Genomic DNA, 19,126 nt, shown 5'->3' with positions numbered 1-19,126 from the left:
TTTTTTTTTCCTTTAGAGAGACCCAAGATCTATGAAAAGGAAACAGATTTTGATAAGATTGTGCGGGTGGAATTGAGAAGCAAACACAAAATCCAGTGCACAGCAAGCGGGAATCCCGAGCCGAGGATCGAGTGGAAGTGGCAGCCCTGCAACCTCACAGACACCCTGTAAGTGCCATCCCTACGGGTGAACATGTTCCTGAATTGTTGGGTCGTTTCCAGTCAGGTTTTCTTTCCCCTCCATCCTGACTCATCTGAGCTGAAACCACGAGCAGAGTGAAGATCTCCAGGGTTCTGAGCCCAGCTGGTGTCTCTGTTCGTGCGCCTTGTGTATTACCTGAACTGTGTTAAATAAGTTTAAAGTGACTAAAGATCACTGAATTGTCTTTACCTTGCCCAGCAATGCCCCTGTGACTTTCCCAGACCTTTTCTTAGTGCTGCTGAATGCCGTGAATGCTCTGACAAAGGAAAACCAGCAGGATTTGTGGGCAGAGCTAACAAACCTTTTGCCCTGCAAGCTCTGCCAGACAAACCTGCTGAAGGCTTGGCTTCCTTAAATCCATGTGGGATTCATGGCACTTCCCAAGGGCTGTCTTCACTCATGCACGCTGAGCTCAGGCTCCTGTGGCAGCCTCTGTGTCCCAGAAACTGGAAGAGGGAACTGTGTCTTACTGGGGACCCTTCTGTGCTGGAGGCTGAGGTGTGAACACACAGCAAAGTCACTGGGTCAGAGCTGCCAGAGGAAGGAGGCCAGGGAACAGGCGGGATGGCTTTGGAGCTTTGCCTAAAGGAGACATTCCCTCTGCTCCTGCAGTTCCCTGAGCAGAGGGGTCTGCAGAGAGAGGCCTTGGCTGATGCCCCGTCGCTTCCCTGGTAGCTCCTGGGCACATGCAGGAGCCAGGTCCTGCACAGTTCTGACCACTTCAGCTCCTCCCTGCAGTGAGAGGGATGAAATCAGGTTTTCCATCCGTAAAAGAAATGAAGACAAGTCTAGAAAGTGAGAGGGAAAATTGCTGGATGGTGCCTTGTTTTCTCACTCATTTATTGCTGTGAATGGCAAACTGTGAGACAGGGGAAAAACGTGGAGGAGTCCTTTCCCAGGTTCTCTGGTGCAGCACAGAGATGTTGGGAGATCCAGTCTCAGCTTGGGAGGCACCTTGTGTGCCTGCCCAGGGAGGTATCCCGCAGTTACTCTGCTCCTGTGGGAATAAACCCGGGGATTTGTTGGCGTTGTTGGAGGTGCAGGGCAGCAGGAGGCACAGGGGCTCTGCTTGGGAGGGGCTTAACAAGAGCAGGGTGGAAACACCACGTGGAAACAGGTTCTGCATCCTCTAGGAAAGCCACAGAGATGACCCAAAATCTTTTCCAGACCTTTGTGTCTAGGGGGAGAGAATTGGCCATGGGTGCCGAATTAAACCAGATCCAAACCAGTGACCTGGTGGCAGAGGACCTCACATAACCCTTGTTGCAGCTCTCTGGCTCTCTGATCTTATCAATTTAAATACAATTGCAGAGTGGCTCTACCTCTGCTGGCCCCAGGGGCAGCCTTATCTTTCTGCAGCAGAAGCTGGAGGAGGATTCCTGTGGGAAATGACACAGCCCCCATTTCCTTCTGTTGTCTGACTTCCTCTCTCTCTCTTTCTCTCCCCCCACTCTGCCTCAGCAGTGCCCTTTGAATCCCTGAGCACCAGCATTGTCCCTTAGAGCTGGGATGTGATTTACTTCCTCTGAGCTTTTCCCCTTCATCCTCGGGACAGGATTGTGCCTTGCAGGAAGTCCTTCAAGACATCTTCTAATTAGGCCCCTCTGAGAGCTGTAAACCCTCCCCTGACCCAGGGTGTTGCCCCTGTGCTTTGTGTGCCTTTGGCTGATTTATGGATGAATTTTCTGCAGCATCAGCCCTTGGTCAGCACCTATAAAAGTCCATATTCATTTCACCTCCTGAAACCCCGTGGTGGGCTCAGAGCCTTTGCTTTTCTAGGAATGAGAAGAGCTGTGTCTCTGCTTAGTTTTTCCAAGTTCAGAAAGACAGGAAAGCTTCTTGCCCTGGATGGTGCAGTTGGACCTTCCCACATGACATCTTTCACACTCTGCTCCTTGCCCATATTCCAAAATGAAGATTGATACCTGTGGAATGTGCAGCATTAAAGGAGCCTTCTGCTGTCACTATCCCAGAATTTATCCATTCCTGCTCCCTCAGCCCACACTTCCTGTTGGAAGCTGAGCACAGACAGACACTCAGCGACATCCACCTCCCTGCACTTTGGAGTGACGGGCATTAAGAATTTGGAAAGATAACTTATAATAGCCAGATTAAACTGACATGATTGAATTAGCTGTCCAGTATTTTCCATTTTCAATCTTTGGAAAGTTTTGGGGGGGGTCCATTGCTGGTCATGAACTGATTTTGTTTGCCTCTGTCAAGGTGCTTTGTAAATAATTTTGAAGTGTTGCAAAGAAGGAATGGAGGAATTTCACAAAGAAGTAACAGATTCCAGCAGCAACAGCTTTGGGGAGTTTTTCAGACCTATGACTATAATTTAAGACTGACATTCTCTCGCTCCAACACACCTCCCTGCTTACCTTGAACACCATCTCTGCTTTTCTACCTCCAGGTGCAATCCTGAGGGGCCAAAAGTTACGGTTCGGGAGAACACGGTCGTAGGAAACAAGATCAGGAGCATTGAGAACACCCCCATGAGGCAGGGGGATAAACCAAAGGTATGTGTGGGACGATGGGGATGATGTCAGGGAATGCTCACCCCCAGCTCCTGGTTCCCAAGCTGCTGAGGGTTCTTTGCATGCTTGGAATTCCCCAGCGCTGGGATCATCTCAGATCTCTGCTGTTTACAAGTGCTGGGCTTTGGGAATGATGTCACACGCCCTGTTTAAAACTCTCCCAAGACTTTGGGGTCAAAACCCTCCGTGTCTCCCTCAGTCTTGAGAAAGTGTGAGAGTGGTTCAGTGTGAGGGGTGCTGTCATGAGCACTGATAAGGACTCTGAGTTCATTAAACACTTGGAGAGCTCTTTGTCCTGCCCCCCTTTTTCCTGTCCCCCTTTGTCCTGCCCCCTTTGTCCTGCCCTGTTTTCCCTACTCCCAGCAGCAGGAGCTGACCAAGTGTGTGTTGTGCAGCCCTGCAGGGCCACAGGTACCTGCTCTGATTTCCAGAGTGTGCAGGTCCTGGGCTGAAACCACTTCACTGGGACAAGGAAGGAGGGAAAACCTTCCTCCTACACTTCCCTGCCTGCTTCCCTGTCCAACAGCCCTGGGATCACCCTGCCTGCGTGAACTGAGAGATCCCACCAGGAATTGCCTGCTCAGTGTCCCCCAGGTGCTACTGGCTGATATCCACATGTCCATGCTGGGAATCTGCTGTGGATTCAGGGCCTCCTGGCTCTGCTGGGCTCTGGCTGGGATTACCTGTTGGACTTGCAGGGGTTGCTGGCTCCAGGAGTGGGTTTGCAGCTGCAGCTTTGGAGGTGGATGGTCCAGATGGTTCAGTGTCTGATCCTGCAAGGTGCTGGACGCTGCTGTTCAAATCCTGGTTCACCTTTGAGCATGGGATAATTCTGGAGTTACTCCTGTGCTTAAAGTTAAGCACAAAGCTAAAGTGCTCTTCTGGATTTGATCCAGACTAAATCAGCATCTGTCAGGATCAGTGCCTCAGCCATCTGCTCTTTCTCAGGGAGACTTTCCAGTTCTAAACATAATCCAAACCAGAGCTCTGAAAACATGGAGCTTGGGCTGGGAAGGAGAAAATCAGTGTTCGCCTCTCATTCCTGAGTTTTTCCATTGCTGGGAGATATTTATAAATTGAATTTATTTAGATGGCATAGTGCCCCTTAAGATCTGGCTTTAGTGTATTCTTTAAGAATTTTAGATCTTAGGTAAAAGCAGCTCTCTAAAAAGTGCTAATTATTTCTAAAAATGGCGTTTGGTGACATTTACCTTCAAAGCTTCTTCTTTTTCTAAGACTTTCTTGTTGCTTCATGGGCTGACAAGAGCTTTGAGACTCTCAGGGCTACTGTTTGTCTCCACAGATATATAGATATAGATATAGATATACAGTCTGTCTAAATACATGATCTGGTGTCCCAGAGCTTGGTCTGTGTCTTATGATCACTCTTCAAGTTCTTTCAGTCCCCATATAAAAGTGAAGGGTTTCACAGTTGCTGTGGCTCAAAAAATACTTGTTGGTTGCTGAATCGTGGAAGTGAGGACCACGAGGGAACCTCCACACCAGGACCCCGTGGAGTCCTCAAAGATCTCCTTGTTCCCCAACTGCTCCTCTCTCTGCCCTGCACAGCCACCTCTGCTCCTTCTGCACTCCCCTGGCATCCCCAAGAGTTCATTTTTAGATGTGTTCTAAAGGGTTGCAGCTCAGCCTTTAACAGCCCTTTAACTTCAGCTTTTACATATTTCATGATTAAAGTTACCAGCTGCATAATTGTACAATTTATGGGATATTCATTATTTTTCTCCCTGGCTGAAAACGCAGTCTGAGGCATTTTCTATTAATTTTTATGTCCTGATTAAGAGTTATTCAAATGAATATAACTAAATTATAGGAATCTCAGCATTCAGCACTTGGTCTTCCTGCTTACATTGCAGACAATTCCTGTCCTTCCCCCTTTCTGAAGTCCAAGGTTCTGTGTTAATTGGAATCTTTATAATAAAAAATATCATTTTAAAAAAAGACACTGAGGAAAAAGTCTTCAGACTTTTCCTTGAGTTTTTATCAGTCGTTATTCCCACCAGGAATGGAACAGATAGGAAACAGCCCAATCCATTCCCACCATATCCCAGCAAATAACTCATCTGCACTGACCAAGCAGATGAAATAATAAAGATGTTGGAATCTGAGCTTTCAGGAGCTGTGTTAGGAACCTGGGATTAGCTGAGGTTTGGGATTTTCCTGTGGGATTTGAGCCAGTCCCATGAGCACTGGAGTCTTGGGCAGAAGGTGGAATTCACCTGGGCTCTAGGATTTGTCAGCACCAAGAGTTCACCATTGGCAGCTGCAGCAATAAAAGCTGGTCCAGTGATATATGAAAACTTGCATTAATTGTTTAGAGCTGCTAAAAACATGGGAATAACTCCCCTGGAATCATCAGATGCAGGAAGTTGCCCAAAGCAAGCTGGCAAGGCAGCAGGCATGGGTTTTTCCAGCAAACCACTGGTGCTCTTTGATCACATGAAGCTCTTCAGACATCTCCTGACAGAAGTGCCATGTAAAATCGAGCTCTCTTGTCATCATCCTCACAATGATTATTCCATGAGTATTCCACAGACAGAGAAGTGAATTTCACCTCCTCCTGCCTTCCTAAGCCTGAGTCTCATTTCCTAAGGAAAAGTGTGTGGTTATGGTTGAGGTAATGATGGGTTTCAGTGAAGTTTTGGTCCGACAGGGGTCGAGGCAGTTGCACTGGGATAGGTTCATTCTCCCTGGGGTTTTGAGCCCATGCTGAACTCACTTTGGGATTTAAAGCACTGCATGGCTCCTCTGAATCTCCTTTTTCACACCAGGTGTAACACCCGTGACTGCAGGAATTGCCTGGCTTTTCAAGTCACAAGGAGCTAGGTTGCTATTTTATTTTCTTTCCTGTTAGCAAAATAACAAACTGGCCTGAGCTTGAGACCAGCAGAGGAGAATAGCAAGGCTCATGCATAATTCAGTCCCACTGGGGGGTTCTTTTCATCTCTTTTCTCCCTTTCATGTCTATATGAGAGTGGCCGGGCCACGTGGACATTTCTGCTGGTGAAATTCACAACCACTCAAGAAAACTGACCCAAAAATGCCAAGTTTAGCCCTCCTGAAGGAACAAAAAGACTACATTAGAGCAGTGGGATGTGTGTGGTGAAAAGTGTGTGAGCAGCTCAGCCAGGCTGTTCAAATCTGTCACTTCAGGAAGCTCCTCCAGCCCTGTCATGCCAGGCTGTGCCAGGGACGGGGCACAGCCACAGGGACGGGGTTGGGACACAGCAGCACCCCCTGGGAGACCAGCCCGGGTGTTTCAGGCACTGCCCAGGCACAGGAGCACATGGCACTGTCCTTGGTGGGTCTGCTGAGAGCCTGGCCAGCAGCAGGGACATCAGAACTGGCTCTTTGTCTTCCCTGGCTCCTGAATTCCAGAGCTGCCGTCACTGGAGGAAGGAGCAGGGGGTGGTAATTGCTCAGGGCTAGCCAGGATTTACCCACCTGCTCCAGGTGAGCAGTCCCTCCACGCCACAGTTCCTCCAGAAGCACCTCAAACCTCCAGTCTGCCCAGTTCCCAGCCCAGTCCAGCACCTTTCCTGACTGCACAGCTCTGCTCACCCTGAGGAAGGCACTGGCTGCTCCCCTTTCCCAGGGAGAGAAACACCCCCTGCCAGAGATGGGAGCAAAGCTGCAAGTCCTCAGCCAGCTCCCAGACTTCTCTTATCACTCGTCCTCAGTCCATCCTTTAGCGTGTTTTGAGTGAATGAACTCGGATCCTGGATCAGGATTGTCAGGCTCTGCAAACAAGTGTTATTGTGTGCCACTCAAGTGGATGGATTAGGAGCGAGTTGAATGTTTTCTGTGCAGGGTCCCTGGTGAAGTTCCTATAATTCCATCTCCCTGTAGCCACCTCCAGCCCAGCTCTGCCAGAGTCAGACAGCTGAGAAGTTTTCCACTGATGTTTTCCCCTCCTCATCCTCGCCCACGGGCAGCTAACGAAGTGAAAGAGGAAGAATTGGTAATTAAAGCTCTCGGAGGGAGGGATTAGACAAAGCAAAGAGAAAGCAAGGAATAACAAGAGATATTAATTCATGCTGGCTCCAGCTTAAAAAAGGTCTCGTTGCTCTGTCCTTACTACAAGATGTCTTAAAACACTCATGGTGCACGGCTGGGGAATGTTATTTGGCTGCTTCTAAAATAAGTTATTTTTATCAGTTCAGGAACATTACATATGGACTTTATTGAACTCTCCCATTAGGAGTTTTCCCAGCAGCAAGCTCTATTTAGTTGTCAGAGCTGTTCTTCAGAGATCAGTCATTTTATTCCTTTGCTTATTGAGTTTTAAACTTAGTTTATTCTTTCCTAGTAATTATTTATTAGCTAATAATCCCTTCCTCGGGCTCACAGTGTTGGGTGGCCTTTGGGTTAAGAAATAGGAAATGGAGCCCTTAATTCCAAATCCAACCCAGGCAGTCCAGACTGGGATGTGTGGTGTTTGGTGTGCAGTGAGCTGCCAGGATCCCATCCAGCTCCCACTAGGAAGATGTCTAGACACTACATGCCAATAATTTGTTATTAATTAGCCTGGTCCCAGTGCTGCCTGCACAGAAGCTGAGGCTGGGACAGCCACCTGTGGCTGCAGCATGTTGGCAGCTGGGGACATGGCAGGGGAACTGGAAACTGCACATTTCCAGGCTGTAAATAGTTCATTAATGGCATTTTCAGTGCAGAGACACAAAGTTTTAGGGCAATTACAGCATCATTATTCAGCTTAGCAGAGAGTGCTGCGCTCTGGGTTTTCTGGGTAGAAGGCAAGAGAAGCAGCTGTGGGGTGAGCCCTGCCTTGATTGTGCAATCCCAGAGGGTTTGGGGTGTGAGGGACTTAGAGCCCATCCAGTGCCACCCCTGCCATGGGCAGGGACACCTCCCACTGTCCCAGGCTGCTCCAGCCCCAGTGTCCAGCCTGGCCTTGGGCACTGCCAGGGATCCAGGGGCAGCCCCAGCTGCTCTGGGCACCCTGTGCCAGGGCCTGCCCACCCTCCCAGGGAACAATTCCTGCCCAATATCCCATCCAGCCCTGCCCTCTGGCACTGGGAAGCCATTCCCTGTGTCCTGTCCCTCCATGCCTTGTCCCCAGTCCCTCTCCAGCTCTCCTGGAGCCCCTTTAGGCCCTGCAAGGGGCTCTGAGCTCTCCCTGGATCCTTCCCTTCTCCAGGTGAACATTCCCAGCTCTCTCAGCCTGGCTCAACAGCAGAGGGGCTCCAGCCCTGGGAGCAGCTCTGTGGCCCCTCTGGACTCATTCCAACATGTCTCAAGCTTTTCTACCCTGGCTCTGATTCCAGGAGTGGAAAATGCTTCTCCAGGTGCATGGACTAAGCACACACAGGAATATTCCCTCAGAATTTTTCCACTGTCTACTAAAGGTCCTCAGATTTTGGGATTGTGCCCCTGCAGAGAGCAACAGTTTGCACTGTTAACAATGGGAGAAGATCCCTGAGTTTGGGTGCTCAAGTTCAAACCAGTTTTTCATTAGGGATGGCATTTAGAAGAACAAAATCCCTATCCCGACCTGCCACTGTGACCAAATACTCACAAATTTCAAATTTCAACTACCAAACCTATCAGGATTAGGTTAATTTGACCACTGAGAACTTTATTTCAGATGTTGGAAAGATAACTGGGCTGTCAGGCTCAGGGATTTACCCAGGAGCACACAGCTGGAGTGAAATAATGATTCACAATCTTTCCAAGGGATTCATCTTACAAGATAATCACTCAAAATCCTGAATTGCCAGCTCTGGGATCACATGAAGATCTCTGCTGGATGCTGCTGGTTTAAAAGTCACAATCTGGAGGGCTCTGGGAGGTGCCAGTTCAGGGCCAAGTCAGGAAAGTGCCTTGTCTGTGGTGCTCAGGAGTGTAACGAGCTGGTATCCAAGTGCACGACAACGACTGGAGCATCCAAACAAGAAAATTACTTTCTCTCTATCCCTCAGTAGTTTTTTTCCCCCAAGAATTTGTCCCCAGATTGTTTCCCACTGTCATTTACCATCTTTTTCACCTTCATATCTAGACAAGACTGAGATTAGCCCCAGTGAGGTCTCAGGATAGCTATTTGCTCTTTTTTTTTGGTTTTCCCACTGCCCCACCAGACCTTTCCTGAGTTATGGAGCTGGAGATGTCAGCATCTGTGTGTGTGTGTGCTCATGAGCGTTTACCTCTGGGCCACCAAGCAGCTTGAGGCATTGCATCAGTGTTTAGAAGAGCCCCAGTGTCACCCCGAACATTTTGGACATGTCCCAAAATGGATATTTTATGATTCTGACTGGCTCTACAGCGTTATCCTCCACTTCCCAGCTAGAGCTGTCACTTAGGAAGACTAACTGCTGTTAAAAAGCTGTCCAAATGTATCCCCTCCTGTCCTCAGCATGGACATTTACATTGGCTTTTCCCAAACATGAAATCCTCAGATCCATGAGAACAAAGATGTTGGTCCTGATTCAGCAGGAATTCCAAAGGCAGTGGCTGCTGCTCAGGGCTCTGAACATGTGCTCGTTCACAGCCTGTGGCATCGGGCCACTGCTCCAGGACAGCACCAGGAGGAGGAGCAGGCTGCTTTTATGGCCAGGCTGCTTTTATAGCCAAGGCAGAGCTGTTTTCACATCATAAATCGCTCAGGAGTGCACAGCTCTTTCTGTGGTAGACACCAGAGGGAGCTGGGTTTGCTGCTCTCCTTTTTCACCCCTAAATTTGGGGGTTCCCTGTTCTTGTGTTTGGTGCCCATGAAAAGTATAAAGCCTTTTCCACTCACCCCTTACTCTGCTGAAAATGCTCACCATTAGAATGTCAAATGCACATGGGATCAAAACCTTTGGAACTCATTTCCCTGCGGGATTTAAAGTGCCAGATCTCAGCAAATCTTAAATAACTCAGAAAATACATCCCACACAGCTATAGACACACTCATGGGGCAGCTTTAGGCAGGGCAAAGGAATGTCTTGTGCGAATTTAGTTTAGGATATTAAAAAGAAAGTCCAGAGATGCTTCTGTGCACTTCAAAGAGCTCTCTGGAGATAAGGACAAAGGGCCAGAGGGTGTTATAAGTTTTGATTCTCAAAGGCCTTAGAGAGGATGGCAAAGAAAGTCATATGTGTTCCAAATGTGAGGGCTCAGAGCTCCTCAGGTGAATGGCTGCAGGGGAAGCAGAGCAATCCTGCAAGAACATCTTTGTCTTGGTGGGTCAGGCCCAGTTTTCCTGCTAAGTCCAAAGGAATACAAGGAATAATTAAAGCCACAGCCTGTGGATGTTCCTGTGTGAGCCTGAGAGGGACAGGGCAGTGCTACACGGCTGGGCCTCACCAGCGAGAGCCTTGGGAGGTTTAAGGAACACGGGTTCTTGAGGACATGTTTGAGTTCAGCCCCAGCAGTAACAGAACCACCTCCTTTTCCCATGGGGTGAAGCTCGGGACAAGTGCTCCTTCCTTCTCCCTGATCCTCCCTTTCTGCATTTGCCAAGTGTTGCAGCACTGGCAGCTTCTCCAGAGCTTCCTGCCTTGCTGAATGAGTCCTGTGTGGCTCCAAGGAACAGTCTTGGAATCAAGGGACTCCCAGGCCATGCTCTTCCCTCCCTTCTCCGAGGGGAAAAGCAAAATCCTGCAATACTCTTTGTACCACATCCATAGGAATCACCTGCTTCCCATGCAAACGTGGATATTCCCCACATACCCCAGAGCTGAAAGGCAGGAAAGAGAATAGATGGATGTGGGACTGTGTTTGGATGGATTCTCCAAGCTCCTCAGTTCAGCTTCTTGCTGATGTTGTCACACAAAGACCTTGGCAGTGTCTTGAAGGAGGACTTTGCTTTTCATGGGTGAGACGGGGAAAAAAGGAAGGGGAAGGTTTAGGATTGAGGAGGGAAGAGAATCAGCTGGGTCGAGATGATGTGAGACAAAAACCAAGTAGGAGCACTTGTCTGGGACCTTCACCTGTTATTAAATAGAAACAGCTTTCTTAACAGTTTTTCTACCCTCCCACACACTCTGCCAGGGCTGCCCCACCCTCAGAGCCAGTCCTTGTTCTCTGTTTCCTGGCAGATCGTGAGCACCCTCACCACGGAGAACAGCAGCGCCTCGGGGCTCTATTACTGCGTGGCTTCCAACAAGGTGGGCGAGGAGGAGCGGAGCATCGAGTTCTACGTGTCAGGTAAACAACAGAAACACCACACCAAGGCAGAGGCTGCTGCTCTGATTTCCCTGGAAGTCTGACGGGGCTGGTGAGCACTGGTTCAGACTCCTGGCCATCTCTGTGTGTTGTGTTTTGGAGCACTCCCAATCCAGCAATCCCAGGCTCCTCACCCCACACAAGGCAGGATCCAGCTCAGTTGCACATGTCCAGCATCAGACCCGATGTCCCTTTGCCCTTTCCAGATGCAGCTGCAGCCCCAAGTCCCTCTCTCTGTGTCTTAAAGCAACACTGGTGACATTTGAGTGCTGACCTTGGGAAACCTCTGGCAAAGCTGAGGCCTTTGTGGTCTTCCAGAGGGCTGGAGCCTCTCCCTGAGCCAGGGGAAAGGTTGGTCTCCAAGGAAATCAGCAGCCACAGCAAAGGTGAGCAAGGCCAGGATCCAGCCCCGTCCTGGGCTGATTGCACAGTGACACTGGAGCCCTGCCTGGGCCATTGGCCTTCGCAGTGCCCTTTTGCAGGGAGGAGGTTCTCCAAAGAACACAAATCCAAACAAATATCTGCTTAACCTTTCAACACAGGAATTCTTTAGGAGTGAGATCAAGATCTACATAACTCTTTCAGCAGAGATGGCAGCTCAAAAAGAGAGGAGAGTCCAGGGGCAGCCTTGTTCAAGTGCTCACCCAGAACAAAACTGAAACATTTCTGCACTCACTTTCTGCATGAGTGGATGTTGGCTGGCAGGATTTGCATCAAAATATCGATTTTTAGGACAAAGAGTGCAGAAAGTAAATGTCTGATTCTCACTGCTTGGTTCCTTCTCCGTGGAGAAAGTTGGGAGGGCAGAGCTCGCTCGTGGCAGGGATCTCTCTTCCCTCCTGGATTGTTTGACTCCATTGCTCCAAAGGAATCCAGCACCTTTCAAACCCTGCTGTCCAAAAAGGGCTCACTGTTCCCATTGGTGTTACACACAAGTGCCAGGAGGAAAAATGCCATCCAACAATAACGAAGCTGGTGCTATGCAGGGAAAGGTTTCACCTCCAGTAGAGCTCCTTTGTGCTGCCCCAATGGGGGCAGGAGAAGCTTTCAGCCTCCAAAAGATATTTCCCAAAGCTCTAACTCTTATTTACTTAGGAAAATGCCCTTCAAGGTGCACTTTGGGGAGATACAGCTTAGATATCAGAGGTCCCCAACATGTCCAAGGCAGGCTGAAGACCAGCTATTAATTTTACACCTCACCACTTCCAAGTGTTGAGTGTCCTGCTGGGAATTCTTCCAGCTGTTATGTCCGGGTGGGTTACCCAAGCTCTTCACAGAACTCCCACATTTGGTGACTAAACCCAAAGCTGCAGCAACTCAATAAGCCACAAGGATAAGGTCAGATCCAAAGGGTTGGATCATCCCATGCACCTTGCACAACTCTGGTTTATTTTAGGAATAAAGATATGTAGGGGTTTTTTCCACCCACAGTGAGCTAATATTCCAATTTTTTTTTTTTTTTTTTAACATCCATCTAGCAATGCTTTGAGACACAAGTGTTTTAATCATGCAGTTTTAATTATGAAGGAAATGAATCACTGGGTGAAATTACTGAAATGGTTCTGGTGGGAATGTTTCCACCAAAGCAGACCAGGAGGTGCACAGGGCTTGGCAAGACAGGCTTATTCCAGCCTGTGAAGGGGAAACTGGGAGTCTGTGCTGTTCCGGGGAAGAGGCAGATGCTGACCGAGCATGACTGGATTTTTGGAAGGGCTGTATTTAAAAATAGTGTTTCTGGATTAGAAAGGAATGAAAACTTTCTAAATGTGGCCATCCTGGTGCTAAAGTGGGTCATGCTGCAGCAGTAAAACAGCAGCAGTGACCTGAGGCTGGATTCCTCCACAGGAGAGTCCTCTCTGAGTGTTGCTCCAGCAGGGCCAGGCTGTGGGGACAGTTCTGCAGGTTGTCCTCACAGCTGGAACAGCTGGAGCAGGCTCCAGGTTACTCCCCCCAGGAGTTTTCTCCTGTCTCAATGTTGAGGGACATGTGAGGTTCCAGACAGAGGAAGACCAACAGCACAAGGCTCTAACTTGGTCACTTTCTGAATGTGAGGGGGCTCATTCTGGGCAGGTTGAGCCTGAAGGCTGAGCTGAAGGCTGCGCTAGAGCCTGAGAGCACACGAGCAACACGTGGGACTTTGGGACATCTGGGAAATGTCTGTAGCATTTCACAGCTCTCTGCAAAGCAGCTGCAAGTTGTGGCACCCCACAATGAATTCAGCAATTTGTTGATTTTAAAGAGCTTCTCTCCCATTATCTCCTACCAATCAATGACCTGGGGCTCCCTGAGCTGCTGTCAAACCTTTTGGCTGAACTGGGCTGAACTCACTTCTCCCTGGTAAGAAACCTGAAGGTGATACAGAGGCTCAACTCCCTCAAACCCCTGTTCCACTGGGGCAGGGTTGAGATGTTTTCCCAGGCCATGGCAGAGTGTTCCAGGGATACTTCCTCAGGTGCTGTCCAGGCTGCTCTCTGGGAATGTGCTCACTTCAGTCTGATGTTTTCACCACCACCACCTTCATTTCAGAAAAATTAATTTATCCCTGTGGAATAATTGTCAGCAACCATTTTGTTCTTCCACTGCAGAGCCCCCACAAAAACTCCCACGGACACCAGAAATAGCACTGGGCTCTATTTTTAAATAATTTCTCTGCCAGCAGAGTTCATTTCATGAAGGGTCGGCAGGGTTTGGAGATCACTCAGAATCCAAACCTTATAAGGAGTCCAGCGTGATGAGAAATCTCCTCATGCAGTGACAGCCCCTCCTGCAGATGTCCTGACTGTCACTGTCCCTCTGCAGCCCTCTGGAGTCTCTCCTAAAGGGATTTGTTCTCCATCGTGCCCTGGCCTAACTCTTGTTCCAGGATTTTTGTTTTGTCTCAATCCAATCAAGATCTGACCCTGCCTGCCTTTCCCACCACTGCTCTGACTCCAGAGCTCCCGTTTAAGCCCTGGCTGAGCCAGCAGATGCTCAGAAATGTCATTGTCCACCTCCAGCTCCAAAGGACATTCCAGGCAGGCTGCAAACTCCCCAGTGCAGTGAAAAGCTGCCCTGGTGTCTCCTGCAGGGATTCTCTGCCATGAGCAAGTGGAATTTCCCTTCTAATCTCTGCTCTGCACCTTGGAGAGGGCAGCTCTATAGGGCTGCAGGTCCAGAGTAAATCAAATTCCAGCCTTTGTCTGACTGCACTACATTCAGCAAAGTGGGATCCCACCCCTCTGAAAACTCTGACTGTTCTGGGAATATAAATGAATTATGATAAGAACAACAAATAATAACCAAAGCCCTTTTTTCAAGGGTTTATCTGATTGCCAAAACAACTGAGAAAAATGGAGTTAAAGATTTCTACCCGAAAGAAAATATTGCATTTCCAGCAGGAGATAAAAATCTGCTCTCAGATAGCAGAACAATGGATGAGCTGGGCTGTTCTAGGAGTTTGTGCCACTCCAAACTGCTCATTGCCGACGTGTTGACAGGATTGCTGACAAGCAGCACCGTTCCACATAGTGGGGCTCACCCTTCCCTACATCCCTGCTCCTGAGGGCACCCCCCCTGCCAGGCCCAGGGCTGGAATTTGGGTACGAGCAGAAGTTTTGAATTACACAGATTATTGTGCAAAGCACAGGAAATTAAAACCAATTAATTCCTTTTAAATACAAATGGAGACAGACTTGCCTTTGATTTATGCTGCCTTTTTACCTCCCTCCCCTCCCCGATGGCTTCTTTCCCTCTTTTGCCCTGGAATCCAGCAAGGTGGAGAGGGAAATTCGCAGCTACTATGCTGTAACACAAAACCAAAGACAAATGTTTGGTGACTGCTGATAAAAGGGAAAAGGCCCCCGTGGTGCATTCTTTTAGCCAACTTATTAGGAGCCTTCTAAAACACGGTATCTGTTCAGAGGGAGGAAGTTAATCACTGCTCAGGTTCAGGATTATGTAAGCAAAGCTGTCTGAGGGATGAACTGACTTATAATGTGCTCTCCAAGCTGCACTCACTCCCCTGATAATCCAGGTAGGAGGAGAAAAGAGAGAGAAGAGCAAAGAAAGAGAGAAGAGAGCAACTTTTTTTTTTTCCCCCTGTCTTTTTCCTTCCACTGCAATGAAAATCAATGAATATTCTATTGGAGCTGAAAGAGCTGCTTGAAAGGCAAACAAGATGGGAGAGAATAGCACAGGTTCTGGCTAAAAATATTCAAAATGCTAAATAAAAAATGTCAGAAGAAGGAATGATAAGAAAAACAAGCCAGGCCTCTGCTCCCAGAATGTTAAGTTGGTAGAAAAAAAACCTGGCAACTTCCAAGTCCAGCAGCAAAGCAAAACTATGGAGCATCCTTCCCAACTCAGGGCTTGGGAATGGACACATCCCTTTCATTGGGAATTTGCACCCAAATGCTCCAGCCCAAGCTGTGCCATGCCCAAGGTAGCACCTTGTGCCAAGGGATGCAGCACTTGTCCCCTGTTTTGAGAGATTCAGGAGATGCTGAAACGCTGCTCGTGCCACATCCCATTTTTTTCCCTGGCTCTCCATTTTCCCGTTTCGAGAGGTTTTGGTGGCCTCAGACATTCCCCCTGTGTTGACAAGCAGCAGTTGGACATGTTGGAAGCACAGGACATGAGGAGTGAGGAGTGGATGTGTTACACAAGGCAGCCTGAGCACACAGTTGGCACCAAGAGAGAGCAACTGAGCCTAACAACACCCTGCAGAGAGCAAACTGCAACGCCAGGAGGAGGAAAGAAGAGAAAAATAACAATTTCCAGAGCTGTGGCCTGAGGGGTTCTCTTCTCTTTTTGGATCTTTTGTGAAGTATTTCTGGTGCCAGTCTTTAAAAACCATGAAGCAAAAGCTCATGGGTTCTACTCTAGGCGACTCGTGAAGAAGAGAGACTTTTAATCACATCTGAAAGCTCCTCCAGGGCTCTGTATTTTATAGAATATATGGTTTATTATAAGGCAGATTGGTTATTTCAGCAGCCTCACTCTTTGTGCTCAACTGCAGCTTCTGCAGAACCTTTTGTAGTGGAGCCCCTGGCCGAATTCCAGGTGGAATTTGCAGATGGCAGGTGCAGTGCACGCTTGTTCTGCTTTAACTTCTGTCCCTCTCAAAGTCCCACCCAGCTCATCCTGGCTTGAGGAAGCATCTCATCAACAGCTTGGCTCTGAATAATCTCTCAGACTTAGGGCAAACCTGTTCCTGTTCAGAAGGTGGCCCAGAGTGAGCCCTCCCAAAGTGTCCTGTCCCTGGTAACATTGATAAGAGGTTCCTCAGAACTCTCAGCTGCTTAAAAATCCTGACCTAACAGACAGCAGAGTAATTCCAGGCCACTGTGGTTATCCATGAGCTTTCATTCAGGTGGATAGGTCCCTAAAATCAACAAAATCAAAAGGGAATAGAGTATCTTCCAGCCCAAATTTATTTGCAGGTCTCTGGTAGCTCCTGCAGGAATGTGTCTGCAGGGCAGGCTCTGGCCTTCCACTCAGTTTTTCTTGTTTTCAAATGGATTCAGTTCACCACTTCAGGAAAACTGTTGTGGTTTTTTTTTTCTGGAGTGAAAAGTTACTAAAAATATAGCAAGAAACAGCTCACTCTTTCGTGGCTAGGTCGGAGTCATGACTGTTAAGTTTAGTCGTGACTAAACTTAAGGGCTTCAAGGACTTGGACATCATTAGATCAGTTAATCCAGCAGTGATCAAGTAAATATCCACCAAGGCACAGGTGATGAAAATAAATATTGGCACAGTTGGAATAAGAGAGAGTTGAGGAGACTGCTCAGTGGGGAAGAAGGTGTTGCTCCTGAGGAATGGGAATGGATTCTTTATTCCTCTGCAATTAATACTTTCCAGCCCTGATTGCAGATAGAGAGGGAAGAGCTCCCAAACACATTTATCTGCCTGGAGAGAAATAGCTGCTGATTAAACTCTCTCAGTCCATTAACTCCTTCTATTTATAAGCTTTCAATTCATTACTTGGAGATGGGATGATTTAGGATGCTGAGGGCTGGACTAGCACAGGTCAGCACTGGGCAGTGAGAGCGACCTTCACTTCCCTAATTCCCAGCTCCAGTGCCTGTTTCCACGTGCAAGCATGTCCCTCATTAAACCTGGCTCCTTCCATTACCGCTGGAAATTTGACCCCCCAAGTAGCAGCCAGGCAGCCAAAGATCTTCTCAGCTGGGATTCAATACCAAACCCGTTTTCCCTTCCTCCTAGATGTGCCCTCTGGGTTGCACACAGCCTCCCAAGTGACGGCCATCGTGGGGAATGACGTGCAGCTGACCTGCCGGGCCTCCAAGTACATCTACACCCACCTGGCCTGGTACTACCCCTCCTCAGAGGCGGCTCCCAGCCCCTCTGTGGTCAGGAAAATGGACAAATATTCCATCTCTTTGACCCTGCTCATTCCCAACGTCACGAGGGAGCAGAGTGGCCTCTACAGGTGCCGAGCCCAGAACCAGCACAACAGCACGGACACGGTGGAGCAGCACAGCCAGCTCCTGGTCAGAGGTACGTGCCGGGGGAGAGTGGCACTGGGACCTGTCCTAATACAAGCTTTGGGTCCTGCTTTGGTTTGATTTTGGTATTTACTCCGTGTGGATTGACAGCCTGACATGGATAACACTCACCCAGCCACTGCTGGGTTTGGATAAAATATTTGAAATCACATAAAGGTGATTTTCAGCAGAATTTCATCTTCCCAACTCCATGCTGGGTGCACATTTAGAGTTGACCGAGGACAAAAGGCATCACCCACCATTTACTGACAGCACAACTGTAACTTGGGATGCTCACCCAGATCTGTATGACTTTGGCACCCACTCTCAGCTGCCAGGATGAGATACCTGAGTAGATTTGGACCCAGCAGATCCCAAATGTCCCTGGGCAAGTGTAAAATCAAGTGGCATGTGCCTTTTATTCTGGGTAAGAGGGATGCACTTTGTTATAATAATTAATTTCTTACTTATACCCAAGCCCTCAACTCTTTTATTTCCCCAAGATCCTCCAGCCTGGTTCTGTTGGCTATAATACAAAGGGCAGGACATTTCTCACCCAGGTATTAGGTAGTGATGATGGTTTGGCTGGTCCCCACAGCACCAGTGCCACCTGTGAGCATCCCCTGCCGTGAGGCACTGGCCTTGCTCTGCACTCTGCCTTCAGGCACTTCCCTTTCCTCTCCCCTGGCAGATATTTTTATGCAGTCAGTCAGATTTCCACCTACACACACACCTACACAGCTGGGCTATGGGAAAAACCCAGCTGGACTGGGAATACATCCATGGAGAACTGGAATCAGGCTCTCATTCTTCTGAGAATGACTGGGTCTTTTATTTGTCTGGCACGTGTCAGGCAATTCTTGTGGAGAATACATGTGGAAATGCCCCTCCAAACCTGCCTTCCCTCCCCATTCAAACAAGGTCTTTGCAATGTTCTAATACCCCTCAGCTTCTGTCCTTCCTGCAGGTTTGGGGTATTTTTTATGCTGTGCTTGTGATTTTATTCATTGCTGTCCTGCACCTTTTATAAATGAACATAAAGTGGGGGTTACCATGGTTGTAATAAGGAGAAAACTGCACTCCTGATGGAGGATATAAAGCCTTTAGAATTGTTTCCTCTTTGCCTCCTCCTTTCTCTTTTTTTGTCTTCACTCTGCGTGTGCACCTCCTACTCCCTGTCCTTCGTTTTCTTCGGAGGATGAGGAGTTGGAGCTGCAGCCAAACTTAAGCTTAGGCAGTGTGAAAATAAACCAAATCAACTCCCCCACTCCTCCCAGAACCTTTGGGGGATTTTTGATCAATTGATCAACCAAACCTTTGCCACACCCAGCCCCGAGAGGCCATGCAAGGAGGGGTGGTGAGGTGAGGGAGGTGCCTCCCCAAAGCTGACTGGGGGCTCTTTCCCTTTGTGGCTGCAGAGAAGGCGGCGCCGTACGTGATCCAGAACCTCACGGACCTGGAGGTCAACATCAGCGGCAAGATCCTGCTGGAGTGCAAGGTCAGTGGGACACCAGAGCCTCAGGTGACCTGGAGGAAGAACGGCTACCCCATTTCAGCAGCCTCAGGTGGGTCCTGCTCCCCGGAACCGTGTGGGATGTGGGTAATGGACTGGCAGGGTCACCATGACACAGGACCTGCAACTGTGCCCATGATCCAGGGCATGCACACACAGATCCAAGGATGTCAGAGCACTGCAGGGGTCTCCAGCTTGGAGTTTGA

General features: G+C 48.7%; 1 protein-coding gene across 3 annotated transcripts in view; it reads left to right on the top strand.

Moving 5' to 3' along the window:
• LOC116450804 (vascular endothelial growth factor receptor kdr-like) overlaps positions 1 to 19,126 on the top strand; it is a 120,747-nt gene that overhangs the window by 65,801 nt on the left and 35,820 nt on the right. For all 3 annotated transcript variants that reach the window (XM_032123603.1, XM_032123604.1, XM_032123602.1), the window contains exons 10-14: positions 17 to 167; positions 2,615 to 2,720; positions 10,793 to 10,901; positions 17,127 to 17,420; positions 18,826 to 18,972. In XM_032123603.1, coding sequence (XP_031979494.1) covers positions 17 to 167; positions 2,615 to 2,720; positions 10,793 to 10,901; positions 17,127 to 17,420; positions 18,826 to 18,972 — 807 coding nt within the window. The remainder of the gene's footprint in view (positions 1 to 16; positions 168 to 2,614; positions 2,721 to 10,792; positions 10,902 to 17,126; positions 17,421 to 18,825; positions 18,973 to 19,126) is intronic.

This window comes from Corvus moneduloides, chromosome 14, assembly GCF_009650955.1.
Source record: "Corvus moneduloides isolate bCorMon1 chromosome 14, bCorMon1.pri, whole genome shotgun sequence".
Taxonomy (NCBI): Eukaryota; Metazoa; Chordata; class Aves; order Passeriformes; family Corvidae; genus Corvus; species Corvus moneduloides.
This window is presented reverse-complemented; position numbering and strand designations above follow the sequence as displayed.